At 49.2% G+C, this 24,282-nt stretch overlaps 1 protein-coding gene across 5 annotated transcripts in view; it reads right to left on the bottom strand.

Moving 5' to 3' along the window:
- Positions 1-4,330: 4,330 nt before the first annotated feature.
- Positions 4,331-24,282, bottom strand: part of GRAP2 (GRB2 related adaptor protein 2) — a 71,082-nt gene continuing 51,130 nt past the window's right edge. For 2 of the 5 annotated variants that reach the window (XM_081590209.1, XM_081590208.1), the window contains 6 exons: positions 18,205-18,296; positions 15,020-15,139; positions 11,196-11,364; positions 8,945-9,133; positions 7,304-7,426; positions 4,331-6,668 (listed from right to left, as the gene is read on the bottom strand). In XM_081590209.1, coding sequence (XP_081446335.1) covers positions 6,489-6,668; positions 7,304-7,426; positions 8,945-9,133; positions 11,196-11,364; positions 15,020-15,139; positions 18,205-18,296 — 873 coding nt within the window. In that variant the 3' untranslated portion in view covers positions 4,331-6,488. Of the gene's footprint in view, positions 6,669-7,303; positions 7,427-8,944; positions 9,134-11,195; positions 11,365-15,019; positions 15,140-15,987; positions 16,167-16,487; positions 16,665-18,204; positions 18,297-24,282 lie in introns of those variants that run through there. The other 3 variants (XM_081590211.1, XM_081590212.1, XM_081590210.1) reach the window with 3 other exon arrangements.

The raw sequence follows: 24,282 nt of genomic DNA, 5'->3' as shown, positions 1-24,282 counted from the left end.
AAGATCCCCTGGAGGAGGAAATGGCAACCCACTCCAGTATTCTTGCCTGGAGAATTCCATGGAAAGAGGAGACTGGCAGGCTACAGTTCATGGGGTCACAAAGAGTTGGACACAACTGAGCATGCACATATACACAGACATCAGCTAAGAGTTCGTCTGCCACAACTAAAGAACCGGCATGGCCACGATGAAGATGGGAGTTCCTGCATGCTGCAAGTAAGATCTGGCACAGTCAAATAAATAGATTAAAAATAAATTTAAAAAATAACAATTTATTTTAAAGAAAGAAAAGAGATGAAGGAGAAGGTGGCATCACTGTCCCATCTGATGGAGAGACTCTGGTGAGGGACTCTGGACCCAAGCAGTGCCTCTCTGGGGCCCAGGGCCCAGGGCTACTTAGAGTTGGGTGCAGGTCATTTTCCACCCCACCCCTTGCCACACAGATGATGGGGCAGATTTGTTTTCCTGAAGGATTGGGCCATTTCGCCAGCAGACGTACGCAATATACAGTGAATCCGCAGCATCAGGGGAGACATTGTCAGCAGAGGGTGTCCCGGGCAATTGAACATGGCCAGAGTAGGAGATACCAGCAGACTGGTATCCGCTTAAACTGCTTAAACACATGAGAGATATCATCTTCTGTCTCTTGGGCTTCCAGAAGTAGCTGGAGATTTTGAGGGCAGATGGCCAAGAGCCAGGTGGCTCAGTGGTAGAGAATCTGCCTGCCAATGCAGGAGACACAGGTTCAATCCCTGGATCAGGAAGATCCCCTGGAGGAGGAAATGGTGACCCACTCCAGAATTCTTGCCTGAAAAAAATCCCATGGATAGAGGAGCCTGGTGGGTACAGTCCATGGGGTCGCAAAGAGACATGACTTAAAGAGACTGATCATGCACATGTGGCCACGAGCTATTATAACTTGGGCGTCAATGTTAATATCAAGATGTTGGGGCTACAGTGGTTTACAAAACAGAGACGATTCTGCCCGCAGGGAGCTTACCGTCTAATGGGTCATAGTAATCATTCTGGTACCATCCTCTGTGTATGTGCTCCTCAGGAGAAGTACCAGGAACCAAGAGATAGTCTAATGGGAAGGATGATGATAAGGATGATGATTTTTGGTTGTGCCACATGGCTTGCAGGATCTTAGTTCCCCAACCAGGAACTGAATCCAGGCCCTTGGAAGTGAACTAACTACTAGACTGCCAAGGAAGTCCTGGGAAGGATTTATTTTAGATTAGGGGTCAGGAAAGGACAATTTGAGAAAGCAACATTTAAAGCAAGAGCTGGAGAGGTGTAGGAGTTGCTGCTGCTGCTACTGCTAAGTCGCTTCAGTCGTGTCCGACTCTGTGTGACCCCATAGATGGCAGCCCACCAGGCTCCCCCGTCCCTGGGATTCTCCAGGCAAGAACACTGGAGTGGGTTGCCATTTCCTTCTCTGATGCATGAAAGTGAAAAGTGAAAGTGAAGTCGCTCAGTCGTGTCCGACTCTTTGTGACCCCGTGGACTGCATGCAGTCCATGGGATTTTCCAGGCAAGAGTACTGGAGTGGGGTGCCATTGCCTTAGGAGTTGAGACAGGTGAAAAGCAGGGGATATGCATTCCAGCCAGAGAGAATAGCAGGTGTGAAAGATATGGAGAGAGATCCTTGGCCATCTGGAGGCTGAGAGAAGGCCAGGGGGGCAGGGACATGAAGCAAAAGAGGGGAGATGAAACAGAGGAGGCTGGGGAAGGCAAAGCAAGGCCAGACCTCACAAAGCTGCGTTAGGACTTTGGATATAAACCTAAGTGCATTGGGCGGGGAAGTGGTGCCATTGTACTCACGTTTTACAAAGCTGGCTCTGGGATCTGTGTAGAGAATGAACTGGGGACAAGGGAGCGTGCAGGGAGAAAAGGGTGGAGGTGAATTCAGTTGCCTAAGGGAGAGATGATGGCAGCATTTCCAAGGTGATGGAAGTATTTAAAGACTTGAGGGCAACCCTCGTGGCTTAGTGGTGAAGAATCCGCTTGCCAATGCAGGAGACCCAGGTTCAATTCGTGGTCTGGGATGATCCCACATGCTGCGGAGCGGGGGAGCCACAACTAAGCCCATGCGCCACAGCTATTCAGCATGTGCTCCAGAGCTTGGGAGCTCCAATTACTGAGCCTGCACACCCTAGAGGCCCATTCTCTACAATGAGAGAGGCCAGGACAATGAGAAGCCCACACAGTGCAACTAGAGAATAGCACCCCCTCACCACAACTAGAGAAAAGCTTGCACAGCAACGAAGACCCAGCACAGCCAACGATACATAATAAATAAAATAAAACAGATTTTTCTCAGGCTCTTTCCTTGTCCCAAATGTGACCTGTTTTTGCTTGGAGTTACTGGAGATCTGATGATGTCATAGGGCCATCCCCCTGCCTCCAAGCTGGACCACACCTGACAGGAGCTTAAGGCTTTCCTGAGAAAGCTTTCACAATTTCTATTATCTCTGCTTGTGTTTACAGTAATTACTGTTAGGAAATCTCTGTCTGTGTTTCATTGGAATGCCTCTTGCTCTGATGTTCCCTGATTCTTGATGGAGATGAAGATGCTAAAAGAAGAAGTCTGGGCTGCCAAGCGCAAATGGTGTTCTGACAGTTCTGAATCATGTCTGTCTATTCCATAGTCAAAGTGACTTGTTAGTGACAAAGAAAAATGTCTGAGTATCCCTAGAAGAGGGATTTGATTAGATTTTGTAGCTGTTTAGCTCACTGCCAAGTTCTTTCCCTTTGCTACTCAAGTGTGGTCCACGGACCCAGCAACATCACCTCGGAGCTTGATGCCAGATTGAATCAGACTCTGCATTTTACACATTCCCCATTGGGCTTTCCAGGTGATGTTAGTGGTAAAGAACCCACCTGCTAATGCAGGAGACAGACATAAGAGATGCAGGTTCAATTCCTGGGTCAGGAGGATCCCCTGGAGGAGAGCATGACAACCCATTCCTGTATTCTTGCCTGGAGAATCCCATGGATAGGGGAGCCTGGTGGGCTACAATCCATGGGGTTGCAAAGAGCTGGACATGACTGAAGTGACTTAGTAAGCACGCATTGGGCTTTTCCTGGTGGCTCAGTAGTAAAGAATCTGCCTGCTAATGCAGGAGACATGGGTTCTATCCCTGAGTCGGGAAGATCCGTTGGAGAAGGAAATGGCAACCTGCTCCAATATTCTTGCCTGGAGAGTCCCATGGACAGAGGAGCCTGGTGGACCACAGTCCATGGGTCTCAAAAAGGTTGTACACGACTTAGCGACTAAATGACAATAACCAGGCAATTCATAAGAACGTTGGTTCTGAGAAGAGCTGCCTCAGGTCACCCTAGGGCCATCTAAAAGTGGGTGGGCAGGGGCAGTCACAAGACACTTGAAATGCTGCGAGCCTCGGCAAGCAGTGAGGGAGGCCGGACTGGTCCAACAGGAACTGGATTTTCTCCCAAGTCACCCAGAGCGGTTCAAAGACACTGTTGTTTCCTGGTTGTGTGACTGGTGAGAGGCCCTGGGGGGGACCCGCCCCTGGTGCTGAAATACTGGAGGTGGAGAGAGCTGCCCCAGGCTAGGGATAGAGGTCTCCCCTCCCCCCACAGCATGGAGAGAGCTTGGTCCTTGTCCTCTTAGCCTGGTCCTTGTTCTCTCTGTGGGTGGTTAGGCTGACTCTGGCCTCCTTTTGAACTGAGCTGTCCAACGAGCAGGAGAAAGGCTCTCTGAGCACCCCAGAGAGGTTAAAAGCTCTGGTGGATTATGGACACAGCTGGGATGGGGAGAGGAAAGAGAGGGTGGGATGTATGGAGAGAGTCACATGGAAACATGCATTACCATGTAAAATGGATTGTCATTGTTGTTTAGTCGCTGAGTCATGTCCGACTGTTTGTGGCCCCATGGACGGCAGCATGCCTGGCTTCCCCGTACTTCACCATCTCCTGAAGATTGCTCAAATTCATGTCCATTGAGCTGGTGATGCCATCCAAAATGGATAGCTAATGGGAATTTGCTGTGTGACTCAGGGAACTCAAACCCGGTCTTGGTAATGGCCTAGAGGGGTGGGTTGGGGAGGGAGATGGGAGGGATATTCCAGTGGGAGGGAACATAGGTAAACCTATGGCTGGTTCATGTTGATGTTTGGTAGAAACCAACACAATATTGTAAAGCAATAATCCTTCACTTAAAAAAAGAAAAAAGCTTTGGTGGAACAGAAGGTCCAGATCCAGGGGTTCTGAAAGCTTTGCCCACACTGTGTGGTCAGCCTCTCCAGGTCAGTGACCCCTGCCCTCCACCCAAGGGGTGTGTGACACAGACACCAGACCCAGCCCGGAAAAACAAAGGCATTGTGTTTTATTAATATGACCGCTCTCCTGAGGAGTGTTTCAAGGCACAAAACCCAGGCTAGAATCAAGTTGTTTTCCCCTGTCTTCCCTGAGACTGGTCTCCTCACAGCATCAGACAAAAGGAACCAAATCTGCAGGCTGCTTAAAGCATGAGGTTTGTAAATACTGTAAAATCAAACACTACTTTTGGCTTTTATTTACTGTAACTTGTTCACATCACTGAGCACCGGAACATTCATCAGGGCTCCTTGGCCTTTGTTCTTTTGTCTTTGGTCCTGCAGTGTCTTCTCTGCCCGGTCCCTCCTGCCCACCAGCCTCGGTCCCTCCTGCCTGCGCCCCGTCTGCCCCCTGACCCATTACTCCAGTGTCTTCCTCGCCTGTTCCCACTTAACCTCCTGTCCCTTCTCCTCCCCTCCTGCCTCTCACGCTGCTCCAGGATCTTTTGAAATGTCTCCACTCCCTCCTTCCCTCCCCGCACTTTCATTTCCAGAGGCCGGCTCCTCACTCTCTCGACACCACCCGCTGCCTCTCAGGGCTATTTTTCTCTTCCCTCCCAAGATCCACCACCGAGTTTTTTCTTTCCCCCCTTTTCTCTAAAGGCGACAGGGGGATCAGAGAATGGGAGATTTCAGAGTCAACAGGACACAGCCTGCGTTAACACGGACAGTTGACTTTCTGAGTCAGAAATGCTTCTTTAGCACCTTGGGTGGTGGCTGCCGTGTCCCTCCTCAGAGCAGGAATGGGTGGGAAGAGGACCGAGTCACAGGTCCGTCCCCCCTCAGCTCCCCACCCCGTGTTCCCTCACCATTACTTCCGCCCCAGCCCTTTCATTCACGTCTTAGGACACCCTCCCACTGCCCCCAACACACCCGCTTCCTAGGTGCCCGCGGGGCAGACAGCTTTGTTCTGGCTCCTCTAAGACCCTGGGCGTCCTCCTCCAGTGTCCCTCCCTGCTCCCTAGTCAGCCTGTGCTTCATGCCCCCAGGGTGAGCCCTGCGAGACAGAAGTCTATTTTGAGGTGAAGGAGAGACAGCAGCAGCGGGGTTCCTGCCCAGGGGCAGCTCCTGCGAGGAACAGGAAGCTCCCTCAAAGCCCCCTGCCACCCAGGGTCACTGGCCAATTGGTCCATGAGGCACTAAACAACATTCTTGAGGGATGGGCGTCTCTCTGTGCCGCTGGCAAAGCGTCTTCAAAGAACAGAAAACTAAGAGGGGAAACCAACAGAGCCCTGAAGAGACTCCCTGGGAACCACGAAACAGTGGTTCCAAAGTCCGCCATCTTCAGCTGGGCCTCCCCCAAGAGCCTTACAGAGGGTAAGATGCCGCGTTCTTGGTCGCAGGGGGAAATGGAGATTACACCCAAGAAAGCCAGTGAGGGATCTGTGAGAAACCCCTCCATTTCCCAACAGTGCTTGGCTTTCACGGTGTCTCCATTTCTCCACGTCAGCCACAGGCAAGAGGATTAGCTGAGGAATGTTTGCTTGAGGGAGCATCGGCCAGGGGGGCCAGCCTTGTCCAGATCCCAGGACCCCTGGCTGCTCCAGCCCTCCCCTTGCACCCCTCCCACGCCCAGCTCAGACCTGTGCCTTCCTCCTCCACCCAGCAGTGCCCACCCTGGCGGGAGAGGAGGTGAGGGGCCCACACACCCACCCTAGGGCGGGGGAGAAGCAGGATGTTCAGGTAAACTAGAACAAGCCCCGCCAAGTCCAGCCCCACCCTGCTGTTCCACGTCCAGCCCCAGATGTGGACCTGCTTAGGTCCTCTCAGCAAGCATTTCCGAGATGAGGAGGGAGCCATGCTGACTTAAGGACAGGAAGCGTTTCGATTTCTTTTCCCTGCCTCCTACTTCCCAACGCCCCCACTGCCTTCTTTCCGCACACCGGCTGAGGGAAGTAGAAAAATAAGTATGAATATAAATCTCCACCTGAGTTCCTTTCACATCGACTAAGTAAGCAACTAACTTGCCAATAAATTACTATTTAAAAATGTGTGGACACATAGGCATATATATGCGTGTGCATATGAACAGATACACACGCATATATATACACGCATGTGTGTGTGTAGTTCCAAGCTTTTCTTCCTTGTCCCGTCCCTTGCAGGCAGGCAGCTTCAGACAAAAGCCTCTGTCTCCTCCAGAGGGCCTCATCGGATCATGGGTGCCACGTAGTTGGCAGGGAAGAGGCCCAGCTTGTTGTGCAGGCGGCCGGTCCACCAGGAGGGGTTGGAGCTGTCCAGGACCTCAACCACCTCTCCGCAGCGGAAGCCCAACTCGTCGTCCTCCAGGGCCTCGAAGTCGTACAGCGCCCGGGCCCACCGCACCCGCTGTTGGGAAAAAACAGAGAGAGGCCCTGCTGAGCCCGGGCTGGCCAAGCTAGGCTCCAAGTCACAGGCACACACACGGAAGAGAATCTGCTGGCCCTGTGGTCCAGACAAAGCTCTCCGTGAGCAGCCTCCACCGAAGGCTGATGGATGGTTCTCCAGAGAGGTCTCAAACCCTGCTGCCACTGAAAGCAGACCCGGTGCCTAGCCCTGAGCGACCCCTGAGCCCATCCCCCAAGGCCCCGAGAGGATCCTGAGAGCTACTCTTCCCTACATCAATAGGTGGTCTTTTTTATTTTCTTCAAGTGACAAACAGAGCACAGCGTGCCCAGACTAACAGAACTAGGTTCCAGCACAACCTCATCAGTGATAAAGGCAACAGATCTCCCTCTGCTGGAATGGCAGCCAGGAAATATGAGAACTGGGCAGGGCCCGACAGCCAAACTGAGAACAGCAGGCTGGATGATGCCAGCTGGGATCAGCTCCGCCAGGGAACTCTCGCCCCACCATCACTGGCTGGGTTCCCTCCACCTCTATGTGAACTCCGTGCAGTTTGGGGCTTCTTCTGGAGGACCAACCGTCTCTCTACTTAGCCCCTTGGCCTCCTCCACTGAGCCCAGAGAGGGACGTTCACATACCCCGGCCACTTGGAGTTGCACTGGGTCAGTGTGTCTCCGGTGCATGAGGGCGGCATTCATTTCAGTGCCCATGCCCAGGCCACAGGGCCCATCGTTTATGTCCAGGCTGGCTCCACGGCGTTCCTAGAAACAGATGTGACAGAGAGCCATCACTACACTGCTGGAAGCATCCCTCATGGGCTCCCCCAGCTCCTTGCTCTGATGCCATGGACACAGCCAGAGCTCCAAGAATACTTACCGCAGAGGACAATAAACCCCAGATAAAGGAGAGAGGGTATAGGGTGACAAACAGAACTTAGGTTGTGAAGATGATGCCAGATTTCACTCATTCAACCAAGGAATATTTATCAGGCACCTACCATGTGTCTAGTACTGTCTTAAGCATGGGGATGTGTATCTGGAAAGAGAAGGCCCCTGTCTTCAGAGAACATCAGTTCAGAGGGGGAACCGTATACATTTACGTGATGAGTGAGCAGAGAGAAGTGTCTGAGTTGGCCTGGGTGATCAGGGAAGGCTTCTTAGAGCAGGTGATGCTTGAACTCTAGTTTAAAGAGTAGAATTGACTAGGAAACGGCATTTCAGGCAGAAAGGACAGCAAATAATAAGACTCAAAAGCATGAGAGAAAATGCAGCAAACTGTTCTGATGACTAGAGGAAGTACAACGATGCAGGGATGTATGTTTGCATGGGGAGGGAGCAGGGGATGAGGCTGGAGAGGCAAATCTGGACAGCTCACGAAGGACTTTGTGTGCCCTGCTAAGGAATTTAGGGATGTTGTTATTTGGCTGTATTGTCCATCTCAGTGAGCCACCTAAAATCCCATCTGGAACAAGGCGGGGGATAAATAAATAAAGAAGCAAGGCTCCATTTCTGGCCTTAATCCGTTTTTCCTGTAGATCTCGACAGCCAGGTGGGTTAAGGGGCACAAAAAGGTTTGGAATCGTGCTGATAGGAAAAATGAAGTCATTGTTCACGGAGTCCTCAGGGTGAGTGTGTATATGTGTATGTATGTGTGTTTGAGTGTACGTGTGTATGTGTATGTGTATATGTGTGTTTGTATGTGTGTATGGATGTGTGCATGTATATATGCGTGTGTATGTTTATACGTATATATGTGTGTGTATATGCGTGTGCATGTGTATGTGTGTTTGTATGTGTATATGGATGTGTGCATGTGTGTTTATATGTATATATGTGTGTGTGTGCATGTGTGTGTGGATGCATGCACGTGTATGTGTATATGTATGTATATATGCGTATGAGTGTATGTGCATGTGTATATGTGTGTGCATGTGTATATGTGTGTTTGTGTATGTGTGTGTGTATATATGTTTAAGCAGGGACTCATTTAATTCACAGAGACGTCTTTGCCAAAAGCAGTTTCCATGTTTTTGCCCTCTGAGGACCCAGGATCTTTGAGCTCAGTGAGACCAGATGGGACCAGGCTTGCACCAGGACATTCCTTCCCTGACAGACAGTCCTGGGGCCACAACTGGCCCCCAACATTTATTTGTTTCAGCTGTTTCCGGCACTGTGGGGTTTTTCACACACTGAGTGACAGTGGGGACAATGTTGCTGAAGCCTGGGGGGGGAGCAGGTCCTCCTCCACCTCCCTGTGCCCACTTCATCCTTCCTAGGTACCTGATTAAAATGATGCTGCGGCAGGTACCGCTGCTGTAGCGGCAGTGGGGCCGGGGGATACTGCGAAGGAGGGGGCAGGGGGTGATCCGACAGCTTCCTGTTCATCGAAGGCCGGATTTCTTCTCCCACAGCCCCGCTCAGGGGATGGCCTCCCTGGGACCGCCGGTCCAGGCTGTTGCCCCGCTGACCCTGGGAGAGAACAGAGATGACACACATCCATCCTCCTCCCGCCTCTCTTGGCCCGACCCAGCCCTTCCAGCAGCTGTTCCCAGACTTAGCTCCTGACAGCTCCAAGAAACAGCTGATGGGGGTGGGAGCAGCTTAAAGAAAATCAATGGTTCAGATCATCACATTTTCATAGTGGCCTGTGCATTCTCAGATTCTCCTGCTTCAGGGAGTTTGGGTCTCTGGTTCATAGACTTTCCACCTGGTACCCATCTCGTCCCTTCCTCGTGGGCTTGTTTTTCTCTGTGTAATCAAGCTTAAATATTCCATTTTATTGACACAATGCCACCCTTCCTTATCTCATGTTGCCACACCGCTGGACATCCTATCCTCCAGATAAGCTCTGCTATTGACTTTGCATGATTTTGAACTGTCATTTATAGCCTGGTGATAGAGACCCAAACAGCAACGCTCTCGCAGCACCATGGAAACCAGGCCTGCTGCTGGGCATGTAGGAAAAAAAACAAGACCTTTCTCCTGAATGCTACCACAACCTCATGACTCAGAGACACTTTCTTGTTATTTTTATTTAACAAACAATTACACAGAGCCCTTGGCTTAGCATATGCCAGGCGCTGTTCTAAGCACTTGGCAAAATGAACTCATTAAATCCAGTTTCATGCAGTTTTATGTTTCCTTTCTCATCTCCGCGTGCACATCTTAGTAAATGAGTATCTCTGTCCACTTCCTGGTTGAAAGAATTCACAAGGTCCATATTAACCTTTGTTTTCCTCTCTGAACTTTTGTGTGCATTTGGGAACACCCTTTTCTCCTTTGATTGTAACTTCTCAGGCTTAAAATCAACCTATTAGTTGAAAGGGATGGTTTTCTTTAATTCTCCAAAGCACATGTTGCTTTGAAAAGTCTCAATGCCTTTTCAGATAACCTGTCAGTGGGATTTCAACACTTCCACTCAGTGCTGGTTCCTATAATACCCATCTCCTATAACCATGATATTTCCTTTGAAACATATTTTATAGATTGTGTGTGTGTGAATTTACTTTTGGAATCAAATTAACATTTCCTTAGTGCCATCTGGGGACCAGACTCTGTGGTGAGTGCTATGATTATATCTCACTTGTCCTCAGTGAGTCCAGTGAAGAAGGCATTATATTCTCTCCATTCTACAGATGAGAAAAACTGATGCTCAGACAGTTTTCTTCACTTGACTGGGTGATCAGGATAGTTAGCAATGAAATCAGTTTTTAAAGCCAGGTCCGTTGGAGATGCACTTTTTAAAAGATTTTTTGATGCGGGACCATTTTTAACATCTTTGTTGAATTTATTGCAACAATGCTTCTTTTTATGTTTTGATTTTTTTGGTCCCAAGGCACATGAGATCTTAGCTCCTGGACCAGGGATAGAACCCACACCTCCTGCATTGGAAGGTAAATTCTTATCCTCTGGACTGCCAGGGAAGTCCCTGGAAGTGTTTTCCATTAAGACAATACTTCATATTTCAAACTGTTCCAAAAGCAAGAATTCCACCTCCAGTTTTCTCCTCCAATACCCCCTGCTTCTACCCTCCCCACCCCCAAATCCTGTCACAAAGCTCTACTTGCTGCATTAGTCCTGGACTCGAGGTTCTAATATCCCCATGTGTAGCCCTACTGCTTCCCCCAAGTTACTTCATCCTTGGGTAGCTCCTGAGCTAGGGTGAAAACTGTGATAAGGTAACGTCTGTGAATAATGAAACAGTGTCCATAATAAGAGCCCATGTATACTGAGTGCTTGGGGAGTGATTAGGAATGACGTAAGGGATGGACTACATCATTCTCTAAACTTCAGAACCATCCTATGAAGTAGCTGTCACTATTATCCCAATTTTACAGATAAACAAACTGAGAATCAGAGAACTTTTCAAAGTCACATGTCTAGGAAGTATTAAGCTAGGATTTAAACCGAGATCTCTGCTTTTCAGAATATACAGAGACCTGCCCATCAAATGCATGGTTTTAGGGGTTCATGTAGAGACCCAAACCACCCAGAATCTCTGGATTGGGGGTGATGGGGGCCAGCAGCATACCTGTTCCTCCCTGGTCCTATCTCTCAGAAAGATCTGCTTCTGTTTGGAGATGGAATTTTTCCTGTAGTAGTCCACCAGCTTGTTGAGGGATGGAAACTTCTCTGTCCACAGGAAGTAATTACCCTTGTTGTCTCTCATGACTTTGAAGTGCTGAACGTCATCCTCATGCCTAAAGAGCAAGACAAATCCAAATTATGTATCACGTGCTGAGCATGTCTCTGCCTCCAGGGCCTACTGCATCCAGGGATGCTGGAGTTCTGTTCGGGCAGGAAGCGGAGGTATGGATGGCTGGCCCATCCCTGGGCAGGTGGGCTGGCTTAGTCAAACTCTAGGGGAGATTTCTGGGAGAGGCCACTCAGGACTCAAGCTGAGCTAGAGGGGATTTTTTTTTTTTTTTTTTTTTTTTTGGCCACGAGGCTTGCAGGATCTTTGTTCCTCTACTAGCGATTGAACCTGAGTTCACTGCAGTGAAAGCACCAAGTCCTAACCACTGGACCACCAGGGAACTCCTAAGAGGACGTTTTTTGTTTTTTTTCACATGAGCAGAAAGGAATTTTTCTTCTAATACTGGAATCGCCCTTTTACAAGAAAAAAATATTCCAAGTGCTTTAAAGACTACAAGGTTGAGGACTTTTTTCACAATGTTTATTTGAAGCATGGCAATGCCTGGGACCTTACCAGGTTACGAACTCTGCCAAGAGTCAGAGGGGAGGAGTTTTTCAAGCCCTTGTTGTCTTTCTGTTAACAGAAATAGTCTGAACCAGCTCCTTTAAGTTCAAAAACTACCCTGAGAAATCTGTCACGCTTTGTTCTCTACATAACCAGGATCTCTTGGTTGGTCTTATTTTGCATAAATAAGGTTACAAAGCATTTTGAGTTGTTGGGGAAAAAAATGTGCCCAGGCTCAGAGAGGTGGTGGAGGGCTTGGTCAAGGTCACTGTTAAGGGCAGAGTTGAGGCGAGGACCCTGGTTCTCTAATTCCAGTCTAGTGAGCTGGGACTGTCACACCAAGCACACATGCTGACTTTTTTTTTTTCCTCATGTTAACTTCTTTCAGCACTTTGGACACCAGCTGAACTCAGAAGCGATGGAGCATGTTTGTACCAGGGGTGGAGAATTTGGATTTTATTCACTGAACGAGGAGACTGGGCCGTTACTAACAGCCCCAGCCATTTTCCATCACCAAGTCATTCTTGTTTGGATGTCAAGTTTTTTTGGTCAAATGGACACACATTTATGTCTAAAAATAAACTGATGTTATTGATATCAATTGCATGACCCAGCAGAAAGGTAAAAAATGTAGAGTGTTGGAGAGTCAAGATAACTCTTTCTAAGGGATGGATTTAGAGGTCTATGTTCAGAGGGGACAGGCGTTTTGGTCTTCCTCCTCATCTTATTTTCAGGTCTCTGTTCAGAGACAGGCAGACCTATGCAGTGACCTCTGCTTAACTACCTTGGGGGTCATAGCTGACACTTGGCAATCAATCATTGCTTGCCCTTCCCCTTTTGGCTTCGGTCACTCATACATGCTTTCTTCACTCCAGCACCACATGGCTCGACTCACAGTCATTATTCCCCACATCTGGGTGAGGAGGAGGGAATATTCTTGTGACACGATTATTCATCCACCATCTCTTAGTCAAAGAACTGGGAATGACAAACATTAACTCTTTCACTCCCATGTACTGACAGGGTGCATGTCAGGACTGCGGTTGGTCATCTGGCCAATGGAGAGAGAGGGGCTGGACCACTGTCTTGAGGTCTGAGAAGGGCAGAGAAAAGGGTGTAACTCAGGGCTCCAGAGTCTCAGTCTAGTGTTTCAGACCCTCAACTAATCCTAAGTGATAGATAATTACAATTAGCTCTTAATTATCTGTCCAGGACAGAAAGCAGATGTATAAATAAATTAGTGATTTTGCTTTGGAATATATTAGACTACATTTCTGCAGAAGAGGTAAAACTAATTACAGTAATAATCACGATCACAAGAGCCTGCATAGCCTCAATGGCAGGGAAGATCATGGCAGACATCAAAGCTGATCGTTTTTTGTAGAATTCAATTTAATTAAGGAATGATAAACCCTAATTCTTCACTGAAAAAGCCAGCCTCAACATGCAAACCAAAGGCACCAAGAGATGCCTTTCAATCTAACAAGTTGCTTGGTGTTGCCTCTAATCATGGCCCTGAAGAAACAGGTTTGAGTTGTAAGATTTATTAATAGAGAAAAAGTTCATGAATTAAGACCTAACAAGTTTAAAATTGGTGATACATTAATATTGGCCTGAGCTAGAATTTACCATCATCCAAGCTATAAAAAAGAAAGTTTTAGATAAGGGAAATTAAGAGTTTGAGTTAGCTTGCAAGGGCAGTGCTTAAGAGACCAAGCTATTCTTGAGCCTGCTGGGGACACAGATGCATACAGATGCTTGACACATTATTATTTTTTTTTTTTAATTTATTGATTTATTTCCTTGGTTCCACCAGGTCTTAGCTGCAGTGTGTGAGATATTTAGTTGTGCTATGTGGGCTCTAGTTCCCTGCCCAGAGAATGAGCCTGAGCCCTCTGCCTTGGTGGCGTGGAGCCTTAACCCCTGGACCACCAGAGAAGTCCCCTTAAGCCATTCTTTTTAAGTCCTTCCTACTTATTCCTTAAAGTATTTATTCCTTAAAGCACTGCACTTTCTTTCTAAATAGTGATGTGTCTTCCGTTTATTACTCGAGATTGGGCTTAGGAACTTAAAGCTGCACGTCTTTCAAATTACATTGCAGAATCCAGACGGCACCTCCGGTCAGGTAACTTGCCAGTGAGGTTTCACCGTACAGGCTGTCGCACCGCTCCCTGCGCTGCTGTCGCCATCCTTGCACTTTCACATGTGGTCACCAAGTCTGATATGTGACTCGCCATCCCCAACATGCTGACCACACGCCGTGTGTTCAGACTTGGGGCTTCTGCGTATGGGGCTATGTCATGTTAAACTGAGTCACTTCCTCCCGAGGGGTGGGGTGCGGCGCATTGGCGAGACTTTGCTGTCACAGTGCCCCCACCCCAGGCCTCCTGGGCTCTGCTCTGTCGCTGTCAGTTTCACCACATTACAGAGCGGGGAGGTAGCCTTTCTTTCTGTGCAGCCACCTACGACTACGGATGTGTCCTATGGCGGTGACTGGGGGTTTTGATTTTTCTCTGCCCTTCTTCAGACATGCATTGGTAGTAAAAGAAAATGCTAAGATTGCAACCCTGGACTTCCCTGGTGGTAGAGTGGATAAGAATCCACCTGCTAAGGCAGGGCACATGGGTTTGATCCCTGGTCTGAGAAGACTCCACATTCTGCAGAGCAACAAAGCCCGTGAGCCACAGCTACTGAACCCGTGCAACTAGAGCTTGTGCTCCACAAGAGAAGCCCCTGCAATGCACTGCAAAAAAGAGGAGCCCCCGCTCACTGTAGCTAGAGAAAGCCCGAGTGCAGCAACGAAGACCCAGCACAAACAAAAATAATTAATTAAAAAAAAAAAAGGATTGCAACTCCAAGATGGATGTGGCCCTCTGGAAATTCTCTGTTCTTTCTCCCTTCCCGTTCCCTTTCCACAGACAGTCACCCAGCACCTTTTGGATTTACATGGTGCTATAAAATGCACAGAGGTGAGGTTGATAAAAATCCTGTCTTTCCAGAAGCACCTGGGCTGGAGGGGGAGGCAGGTGAATGTATTGATACATTGTGCCCGGACCCCTTGCCACCATGCTCCTGAGGGATAGGTCATGTTTAAGAGGTCACCTTGTCCTTTTAGTGCTTTAGTAGGTCAGGGTGGAGTCAGGATTGGCCAGTACCTGACGGATATGGAGAAGTCCCCTGGGGAGCTCTGGCTGGCCCGGATGATGAAGCAACCGAGCTCCTTGCCCATCAGCAAGCTCTCTGCTTGGTGTCGTGAGAGGCCTTCGTGAAACCACCTATCAGGTTAGATAAAAACAGAGGATCTTGGTGAGATGCCAGACTGATGGGGCTTGGGGGTAGGGAGGGAAGGAAGTCGGGGAGAGATGACCCACAGGGAGAAGGGCTGAGGAGAGACCCCAAGAGGGGCCAGGCGCTTTTGAAACCAAACAAACGCTCTAGCAGTTTCCAGACGAGGCAAGTGAGTGTCCCCTTGAGGTACCTCCTGCCCTGTCCCCCCAGGAGAAGTTTCTCTCCTGCCTGCTTGGAAATCCTGAGTCATGGAAATGTGCCACTGCACAAAACGGGACGGGACAGCGTGGGAGGGACTCACTGTAGGAGCGGCCACCTGCCGGTGGCTGTGAGAGGGACGTCTCCAGAAAGGGACTGCAGGGGCAGATGGTGTGCCGGGAGGACAGGGACCCCTTCAGGCGCTGGGACGGGCAGGGCCCTTGGGTGCTGGCTTCAGGCTGAGACCCCAGTAGCCAGGAAGACGGGTCACAACCGAGGGCCTCTGGGTGGCGTGGGGCGGGAGTGGCTGTGCCTTTTGCCTGGCAGATGCTGCGGGGGCACCCAGGGAGGTCCCCATGCACCCTTGAAAGTGAGCAAGTCTGGTGGCAGCCAGAGAGAGGCGTCCATGCAGTTGGCTCCAGGGCCCTCCCTAAGAAACCAGGCTGGCAAATAACCTTTACTGTGGAAAAGAAAGAACCGAGGAGAAACTACTCTTTCAGGTTAGCAGTCAGGGTGGCAGCCTTTGGAAGTGTTGCTGCAGGCGGTACAGTGAATGTGAAAAAGGCTGAGCACTTGCACGCAGGCAAGACAAACAGTGGCTCCAGCCACAGGGCAGGAGACCGGGCACCTCTCTCACCCTTGTGGAGCAGAGCGAGTGTTCACAGTTCCTCAGCGGCCAAGGGTGGGGCAGTATCCCTTTGCTGCAACATGGCTGCTTAATTGCTGCCCCCGGAAGGCGAGCATGTGTGTCCCTTTAAGGTGAGCGTCCAACAGGCCTCTGTGAGCAGTTCCCTTGTGACCTTTGGAACTTAGGAACTGAACAGACAGAGGTGGTGGGAGGATTACCCTTTTTCCAGACCTGGCCCCTCAGGCTCGGAGGGGCCGGAAGCAGAGGGTTTCTGACCTTCATCTGCCTGGAGATCCTGCCGGAGTACGTGCCATGCAAACCTACAGGACTGACAAGTGGCCACCACAGGCAATATAATGGGGAGGGGAAAAGAATGGGACTCCCCCTCCACAGCAGCCATCCTCAGAGGAAATCTCTTGAAAGAGGGAGCAACCAGAGAGGGGACTGTTTAGAAAATACACATTTGTCCTCTATCTGGGTTTTGTTAAGTGACTTCTTTCAAGACTTACAAAAACGTCCACACACTACATGTGAAATGGGTGCCAGGGTTTCATATTACATATCGGTTCCAAAGCTATTCATTCACTGAACAGCTTTTATTAAACATGTACTGTGTGCTGGGCCCTCTTCTGAGGATGTAGTGAACGTAGTGGTGAGCAGAGCAGACGAGAACCCTCATGGAACTCACATTCTAGTGGGGTAGGGGCAGACATATCACAAACAATGAAGTAATTAGAATATGGAGTCAGCTGATGTAATGCTATGGGGAAAGTGAATACAAAGCAGAGGTGGGGAGGAGGGAGTCTTAAAATGTGGTGGTGGGGAGGGCCTTACTGGGAGGGGGCATTCTAACCTTAAAGGAGATGGGGGAGGTGAGGAGGAAACAGCAAAGGAGACCAGGAAGGAGAAGCCAGGGAGGTGGGAGGAGAACCAGGAGGAAGGGTGTCCCAGAAGCCCAAGGAAGAAAGTGTTTCCATGGGAGAGGAAGGCTCCTTACATCAAATGGTGCTGAGATGATGGCCGACAATCGACCGCTGGGACCCGCAGTTCCCTGGGACCTTGATAAAAAGGTTTCCAAGGAGTCATGGGGCTTCCGGGGAGAACAGGAGGAGAGGAATTGGAGACAGCGAATAGAATGATTCTTTGAAAGAAGTGGAGTCGTAGCGGGAAGAGGATTTGGGATCAAGGGTTTTGTTGTCTGGTTTCATGTTTTGTTTTTTTTGGTAAGCCGGGAGAAATCACAGGATCTTTGCTGCCTGGTATGAGCCAGCAGAGAGGGAGGAAAGCTGATGTGGGAGAGAGGGGAGGACTTCTGCTCGAAGCACAGATGGTTCTTTCCAAACAACTGCAGGAAAGGCAGCATCTGAGCAGTTGCGGGATGTGGGTGGAGGCAGTGAGTCAGGACGGGTGGCGTAGACGGGCTTTTCTGGGGGCCTCCGCTGTCCTGGAAGCCAGGCGGTTGGCTGAGAGCGTGTGTGTCGGGGGTGGGTGGAGGAGCTGCTGGTGTGCCGTGCTCACCTAGAAGGCTACAGGGCAGCCTCAAGGGCCCCCCGGCTGAGGTCAGTGGTCATTCTGTTGGTTCAGCGGTCAGTGCTGATTCCCTGTGAGTGGTACGGTTGCACCTCACCAGAGTCACCAACACCGCTTTGGTTTTCTAACAAACCTTTGCTCTTCGGCTAGACCCTGACTCTCAGACAAGATTAGATTTCTATCTAACCCTTGTGGTCAATTCTTGAGACGCACGTGACCCAATCTCAACTTCTCATTTCCTCTTCATGGAGGGAATTTCCCCGACCTCTCTCGCTGAGTGCGAACGTGGTTTCGGGAAGCTCATGGTTTCGAGAGCTTCGTCATGTCATTCTGGAACTGGGATGGAGGGTGGGTTGGGAGACAGGGGAGAAGAGCCCTTGAAGCAGCAGCTGTGGAGGTGGGGTGGCCGACAGCGCCCCCACTGGAATTCTTGGAAACGCCATGGTTACAGTCAGAGATGACTTTGGTTTATAAATTTAAAATAGGCAATACTTGGCGCATGGTATCAAATTCAAAAGAGAATGCCGTGAAATGCAAATCTCCCTCCCGCCCCTGGCCTTCAGCTGCGTGGTTCCCTCTCCAGAGGCGACCGTTTTTGACAGCGTCTGGGCTGTGCACGGATAATTTTAGTGGCTACTGAAAAAGTAAGGGGAGTGTGTGTGGGCAGGCCTATCTCTGCAGGCTGGAAATACTTACTCAGGAAACTCGATGTCTATAAAATTCTTGGGCACGTATCCTTCTTGGCTCCCAAGCTCCGCCTTGAACCACTCCTCTTGGTTACTTAGGATCTACAGGGAGGAGAAGGAAGGACGAAATCACTGAGGGGAGGACGCCAAGAAGCAGGAGAAATGGGCTGCAGGGCAAAGAACCTATGCACCCCAATCCAAACTCCACCCAACCCAAAAGAACAAAGGCTTTTGAAGTCAGAGGAAAACAAGCCAAAGAGGCTTCCCAGGTGGTGCAGTGGTAAAGAATCCACCTGCCAATGCAGGAGACGTAAGAGACGAGGGTTTGATCCCTGGATCAGGAAGATCCCCTGGAGGAGGAAACGGCAACCCACTCCAGTATTCTTGCCTGGAGAATCCCACGGACAGAGAAGCCTGGCAGGCTACAGTTCACAGGGTCACAAAGAGTTGAACATGACTGAACGACTAAGTGTGCATACACACACACATGCCAAAGAAACCGCAGAACCACTGGAGTGGGAAGCAGCAGGCTTATCTTTGGAGTCTGGCTTCTCTTGTCCCCAAGCTATTTTTGTACACTTGGGCCACCCCCTCATGTGACTCCACCCTGGTGTGGCCTCCCAGACTCAGTGCTCAGGGGCTTCTCTGAACTCCTCTTCTCCTGTTTTGAAGATTTGTGTCTCAGATCTTAGCCCTTTAAGCTCCTTATCTAGGCAGGTGGTTTCTCCTTCTCTGCTAGGTAACTGAGAACCTTTTACAATTTTAATTTGTTCTTACTTTTTTACGCTAGCGGATTAAAACTTAATCAAGTGGGGGCTAGCTTTGAAAACAGTAACTCTTTGTGTTCGTATTCCATGTTTGCAGTTTGGACATAACTCAAGATACCCGGAATACCTTTTCTAAATTTGCTTTTAGACCGCGATCATAGGCAAAACCAGAAGTTTTCTCTCATTACTATAAGGTCTTACCTTGACCATGACCCCAAATGTTATCACCTGCCTTGATTACTTATATGACTCTCCAGACTTGGCTCTATGTGGCTTCTGGTCATTTCAGAAAATCTATCATCAAAAGACAAATACTTGACTTCTTCTCCACCCTCCCCTACGGAGAATATTTCTAAAATATGTAGCACAGACTCAAACAATAATTCAAAATGAAGATGGCAGAACAAAAAGATGGGAAGAACCTTGACGGTGTCATGGAGCTACTGAATTAGCCGCTTAGGAGCCCTCCAATGCCTGGACTTTGTATGAGAAATTATAAATCTTTGTTATCATTTAGACCATTTTAAGTTTCTGTTTCTCATAGCCGAAAACATCTTTGGAAGAGAAACGAAAAAGAGGAAAGCAGAAGATGGGTAGGAAAGCTTACTCGGAGCAGGGACTGCCTGGGTTGCCCAGGCATTGAAAGGAGTTACCTAGGCAAAGTCTGATGGCAAAATAACCACTTCCGGGGCGTGAGGAAGTGAGGTGCGTTCTTGGGACAGAACTCCTCAATCTGGCAGGAGTTTAGATTGTGACCCCAGGAGTAGCGAGAGGGGAAACCAGGGTTACAGGGCTTTGTAGCCCACGTTCAAAAGTCTGGATTTCTATCTTGAAATGTATGAGGAGCCATCAAAGGATTTTCATCAGGGAAACAGTGCAGTGAGAATCAGTGTTAAGAAAGGTGTGCGGTATCACAACTTGAAGATGGACTGGTGGGGTGAAGTCAGGGGAGAGAGTGTGGGAAGAGGAGCATAGCCATCCAGGCTTAGACGAAGGGGATCTGGGCTAGGTAGAAGTGAGGACAGATTTCAGAGGAATCAGGAAGCTCAAACGGGCAGGATTTCGTGACTGTTCGAGGAGCTGAGGGAGAAGGGGATTCTGGGATGGCTCTGGATTTCTGGCTTGGGAGACTGAGTGGGTGGTGACGCTTTTACCAAAATAGAAAAGACAAGAGGAGGAACGGGTCTGAGGGAAAGCTCATGGACCTCAGATCGCCTGCAGGTGAATCAAGTTGCCCCCGGGACCCTCAGAGAAGGAAAGCTCAGGGAGCATTGGAGATGTGTGTCTGGGCTCAGCAGTGAGGTGGGGGCTGGACCTGGACTTCAGAGTCATCCAAAAAGTGGGTGGACTTGAAGCCTCTGGTTTCTGCCTCCCAGAGACGGGAAGAGAATTGAAGAGAGCAATGTAGTTGAGAAGCAGTGATGACCTAGTTCTAATATCACTCCTGAGTTTGGAAGAAGCCCTTGGCCCTTGGGTCCTTGGTCCCCTAGATGTCTGACCTCAGGCGAGTCAATTATCATCTGCAAAATGGGGGCAATAAAAACTAGCAGTCCCTTCATGGAGCTGACGCGAGGATCAAATGCGCCCTCGTCCCTGGACGTCCTCCAGAGAGTACAGGCTGTGTTTTTAAATATAATTCTGTCAAATGTGATATTCTTATCATGGAGAATTCCAGGTCTGAAGGACATGGAAGGGTTGATAAGTTCTTTAAAGTGTTCTGTGTGTACATTTTGAATGTGATCATTTGTTCTGAAGAAATAAAAGAGTGGCCCATATTTGAGTTCTAGAATTGCTGAGAAAAGGAAACTTTATAGTTTATAACATCAAATGTGACTGTTGGTATCGCTAAGGACGTGCGAGTATGTGTGTGCTGAGGGGGGTGGCGGGGGTAGGGGAGCAGGAAATCTAGGTCAAAAGAAGAACTGGGAAACTCGGCACCAGGGCATCGTCATCACATAAGAGACACAAGGGCATTTTACTCTGTGCCATCTCCCCCAGATTTCAAGGCTCTGGAATTCCTTTCTCCCATCACACATGGGAAGACGTGTGGCCTGGGCAACAAATGTCAAATACCAAGGTGAGCAGGGATGAAGTAAAAGAGGCCATTTGGAAATGGGCTCATCGCGGTGGGAACTACATTTTGCACTTAGCTCTCTGACCCAAAACTGGCTGTAATTTTAGTGATTGTGGGTCATACTCATTTACACCCTCTAGCCACTGAAAGATTATCCCACAATGCCGTCCATTTTCCTCACCACCTGGTGCTCAGTCTGCCTGACATCGTGTTCCCAAAGAGGTGAATTTATAGGCTTTTTATGAAGTATAAAAGGCAAGGGTTTAAAAAAAATCTCATTTTCGGCAAAGAAGAGTCTTTGGGGGGGGGTGGTGGTGGTTTCCTCCCGCCGTTGTTGGCAGGGCTGGTACTTCCTGTCCCTCTCATCTCTCCATCTCCTCCGTTTCTCTATCTCTTGTCCCCATCGTGCAAACCTGCGCAAGGAGTTCAGCCTAAACCCGTGAGGTTTTACCCTCAACTACGCTGTAACTTAACTCTTACGGTGTTGCCTGCCGGAATCATTTTCTGGGTTATGTGGCCTGAGAATAAGTTAGACGTGGGAAGAGGACAAAATGTACGGTTGGAAGAATTTCAAAATTGGATGAAATTATAGCTCTTAGAGGCATAGCAGAAATCAGAAGTGTTGAAGAAGTTAATTACGTAGGACTAACACTGGGGGCTCTTTGGTCACTGTTTTAGTGGGAAGAAGTGGGGTCGTGTTAGATGAATTGCAGAAGCACATAGAGATGGCCTGGGTCGAGAGGCATTTTTTAATAACGACTAGCAGATTCAAGTGGGAAATGTAAGCTGGGTGCTATGTGCAGCTGCAGGTTGAGAGGTCGTGATATGCACATGAAACATTAAACTCCTGACTTTTGGAATGTTTCTCTCACAGGAGAAGTGGGATCCAGTCATTTGGCTAGAGTTCCATGTCTGCCATCTTATTCACCATTCTGGGATCAGCATCTAGTGAGCAACTGCTGTTTGCACTTGGGTGCTGGGAATACAGAGATGAATAAGCTGGGGCCTACACCCTGGGGAACTCACAGTCTGCAGGGGGCAGCTGGTGATGAGCAAATCAGACAGTTTTTGTATCTTCTAATGAAAAAGTCTGTTTTGTGTTTTAGAACTAAAGGCATAACATGAAAGAGCACTCAGGAGTGCATTGCTGAGGTAGTCAAAAACTGGCCTTGAAAACAATTTCTAAAAAACCCCAAGAAACAGAACACCAATTTCCAGGCTCCTGGGGCTTGCTACCCATATCTGGAGGAGACAGTTGTACGCAGAGACCCACCCGTGGCACTGACCACCGTGATACAGACCTTCCATGAGACTCAGCCAACAAGCCCCATCTCTTTTCCTCTTTACCACTATGGCTGCAATGGATAGAATTTGAAAGGAAGGAAGGGTTTGGCTTTCTGATGGAATTCTAAATGAGTGTGCAGAAACATAGTTTAACTACTCAAGAAATATGTACTGAGCCCCCATCTGGGGCCGTGACTTGTGTTAGGTGCTGGGAAGACACAAAGATGAACCCGGCAAGACTCTGCTCTCAGACCAGTGGGATGACCCACTCATTCATTCGTTCATTGACTCTTCCTCACCTTTCTGCAGGCCCAGCCCCCACCCCTGCAGAGCTCTGGAGAGTGAAGCAGCTACCATGCAACCGGACAATCAGGATGGCATGGGAGGAGAGCAGCAGAGGTGGTGCTAGGGTGCAGAGAGCGGAAGCTCGCCTGCTTGTAAATAGGGTGCGAGTGCCTTGAACAGAGTGTGTGAAATACCACGGAGGAGCTGAAGAGGGGGTGATGAGTTTACTGGGGTGGTGAGGGGGTGGGGAAGATTCATGAGGGTTCCCTGGCAGAGGTGGTCAAATGCATGTGTGCAGAAGAAAGACATTCAGAGTACAGGGAGAGCCTGAAAAAGGACAGTGTATATATTGCAGTGTGACTTGGGCCATTTCATACACAAAGATGTGTATGTGTGTTTGCCTGTGTGTGTGTGTGTGTGTGTGTATACATGTTCTTGTACTTGAGCATGATGAGGTTGGGTGGTAGGTTGAGCTCAGATGGCTTAGCTTTCCATCCACTGGTCACGGGGAACCACTGAACACTTCTGAGGAAGGAAGTAATATGATCCAATTTATCTTCTAGAAAGATCCCTCTGGGACTAGTTTTTAGAATGAAGGAGGAAGAGAGAGGAGGCAATGAGGTCAGTCAAGGGGATGTGGCAATACTCTGAACAGTTAGGGGGAGAATGGGTGATATTGACAATGTGGGAATCATTTATGGATCATGTGGTTTCCTTTTGACTGGAACCAGACTCCTCTCTGGTGAAGAAGCGGGTTGCTTGGGAGACAGGATAAAATAAAAATACTCAGAGTGGAGTACAGTGTTTCGGGGTGGGACAGGGCTCCTTTCAGATGCAAGGAGGGACAGTTAGCAGTGTCAAGTCCTATAGGTGTTTAGCAGGGTCCTTACATTCTACACTGAGGAGGTCACTGGTGGACTTTAAGGGAGTGTTGGGGGTAAGAGTCAGATTCCAGAGGGTCTAGTGGAGTGAATGGGAAGTGAAGAAGTGGAGACAGCCAGCACAGAGAATTCTTCTCAGTGTGGCCGTGAAGGAGAGGAAAGAAATTAGGAGCTGAAGCAGAGTTGAGGAAAGATTTTTGCTTTTTGTTTTTCCTTTTCTGTAAAATAGGGAAAACTTAAGCCGGATGGTTTGGTTTGAAATGGGAGGTGAGGGATGGGACTTGCCCCCACACCCACCTCCCAGGGGCCTCTTTTGGGTGAGAACACTGCAGAGTGGTTGATAATCACATGGTCATAGTACCCGACAGGGAAGGGAGGGACTTCTCACCTTGTCCCAGACCCCTCAGTGACCTTGGTAAAGTCCCAAAGAAGTGAAGGTCGCTTTTTCCTGGGTCAGCAGCCCAAGCAGTATTTTGACCTTGAGAAGCTCCAGCATTGAAGGCATGCTCTTGGCAGCCGCATTGCCAGATCTTGCACAGCGAGGGCAATCAGAAGGATAAACACTCAGAGCGGGGGGTGCGTGTGCGCTAAGTCACTTTAGTCGTGCCCGCCTCTTTGCAACCCCATCAACTGTAGCCCACCAGGCTCCTCTGTCCATGGAATTCTCCAGGCAAGAATACTGGAGTGGGTTGCCATGCCCTCCTCCAGGGGATCTTCCTGACCTAGGGATTGAATCTGCCTCTCTTTTGTCTCCTACATTGGCAAGCAGGTTCTCTACCACTAGCACCAACTGGGAA

The sequence above is a fragment of the Giraffa tippelskirchi genome, chromosome 4, assembly GCF_054371585.1.
Source record: "Giraffa tippelskirchi isolate mGirTip1 chromosome 4, T2T-mGirTip1v1.2.pri, whole genome shotgun sequence".
Classification (NCBI taxonomy): Eukaryota; Metazoa; Chordata; class Mammalia; order Artiodactyla; family Giraffidae; genus Giraffa; species Giraffa tippelskirchi.
This window is presented reverse-complemented; position numbering and strand designations above follow the sequence as displayed.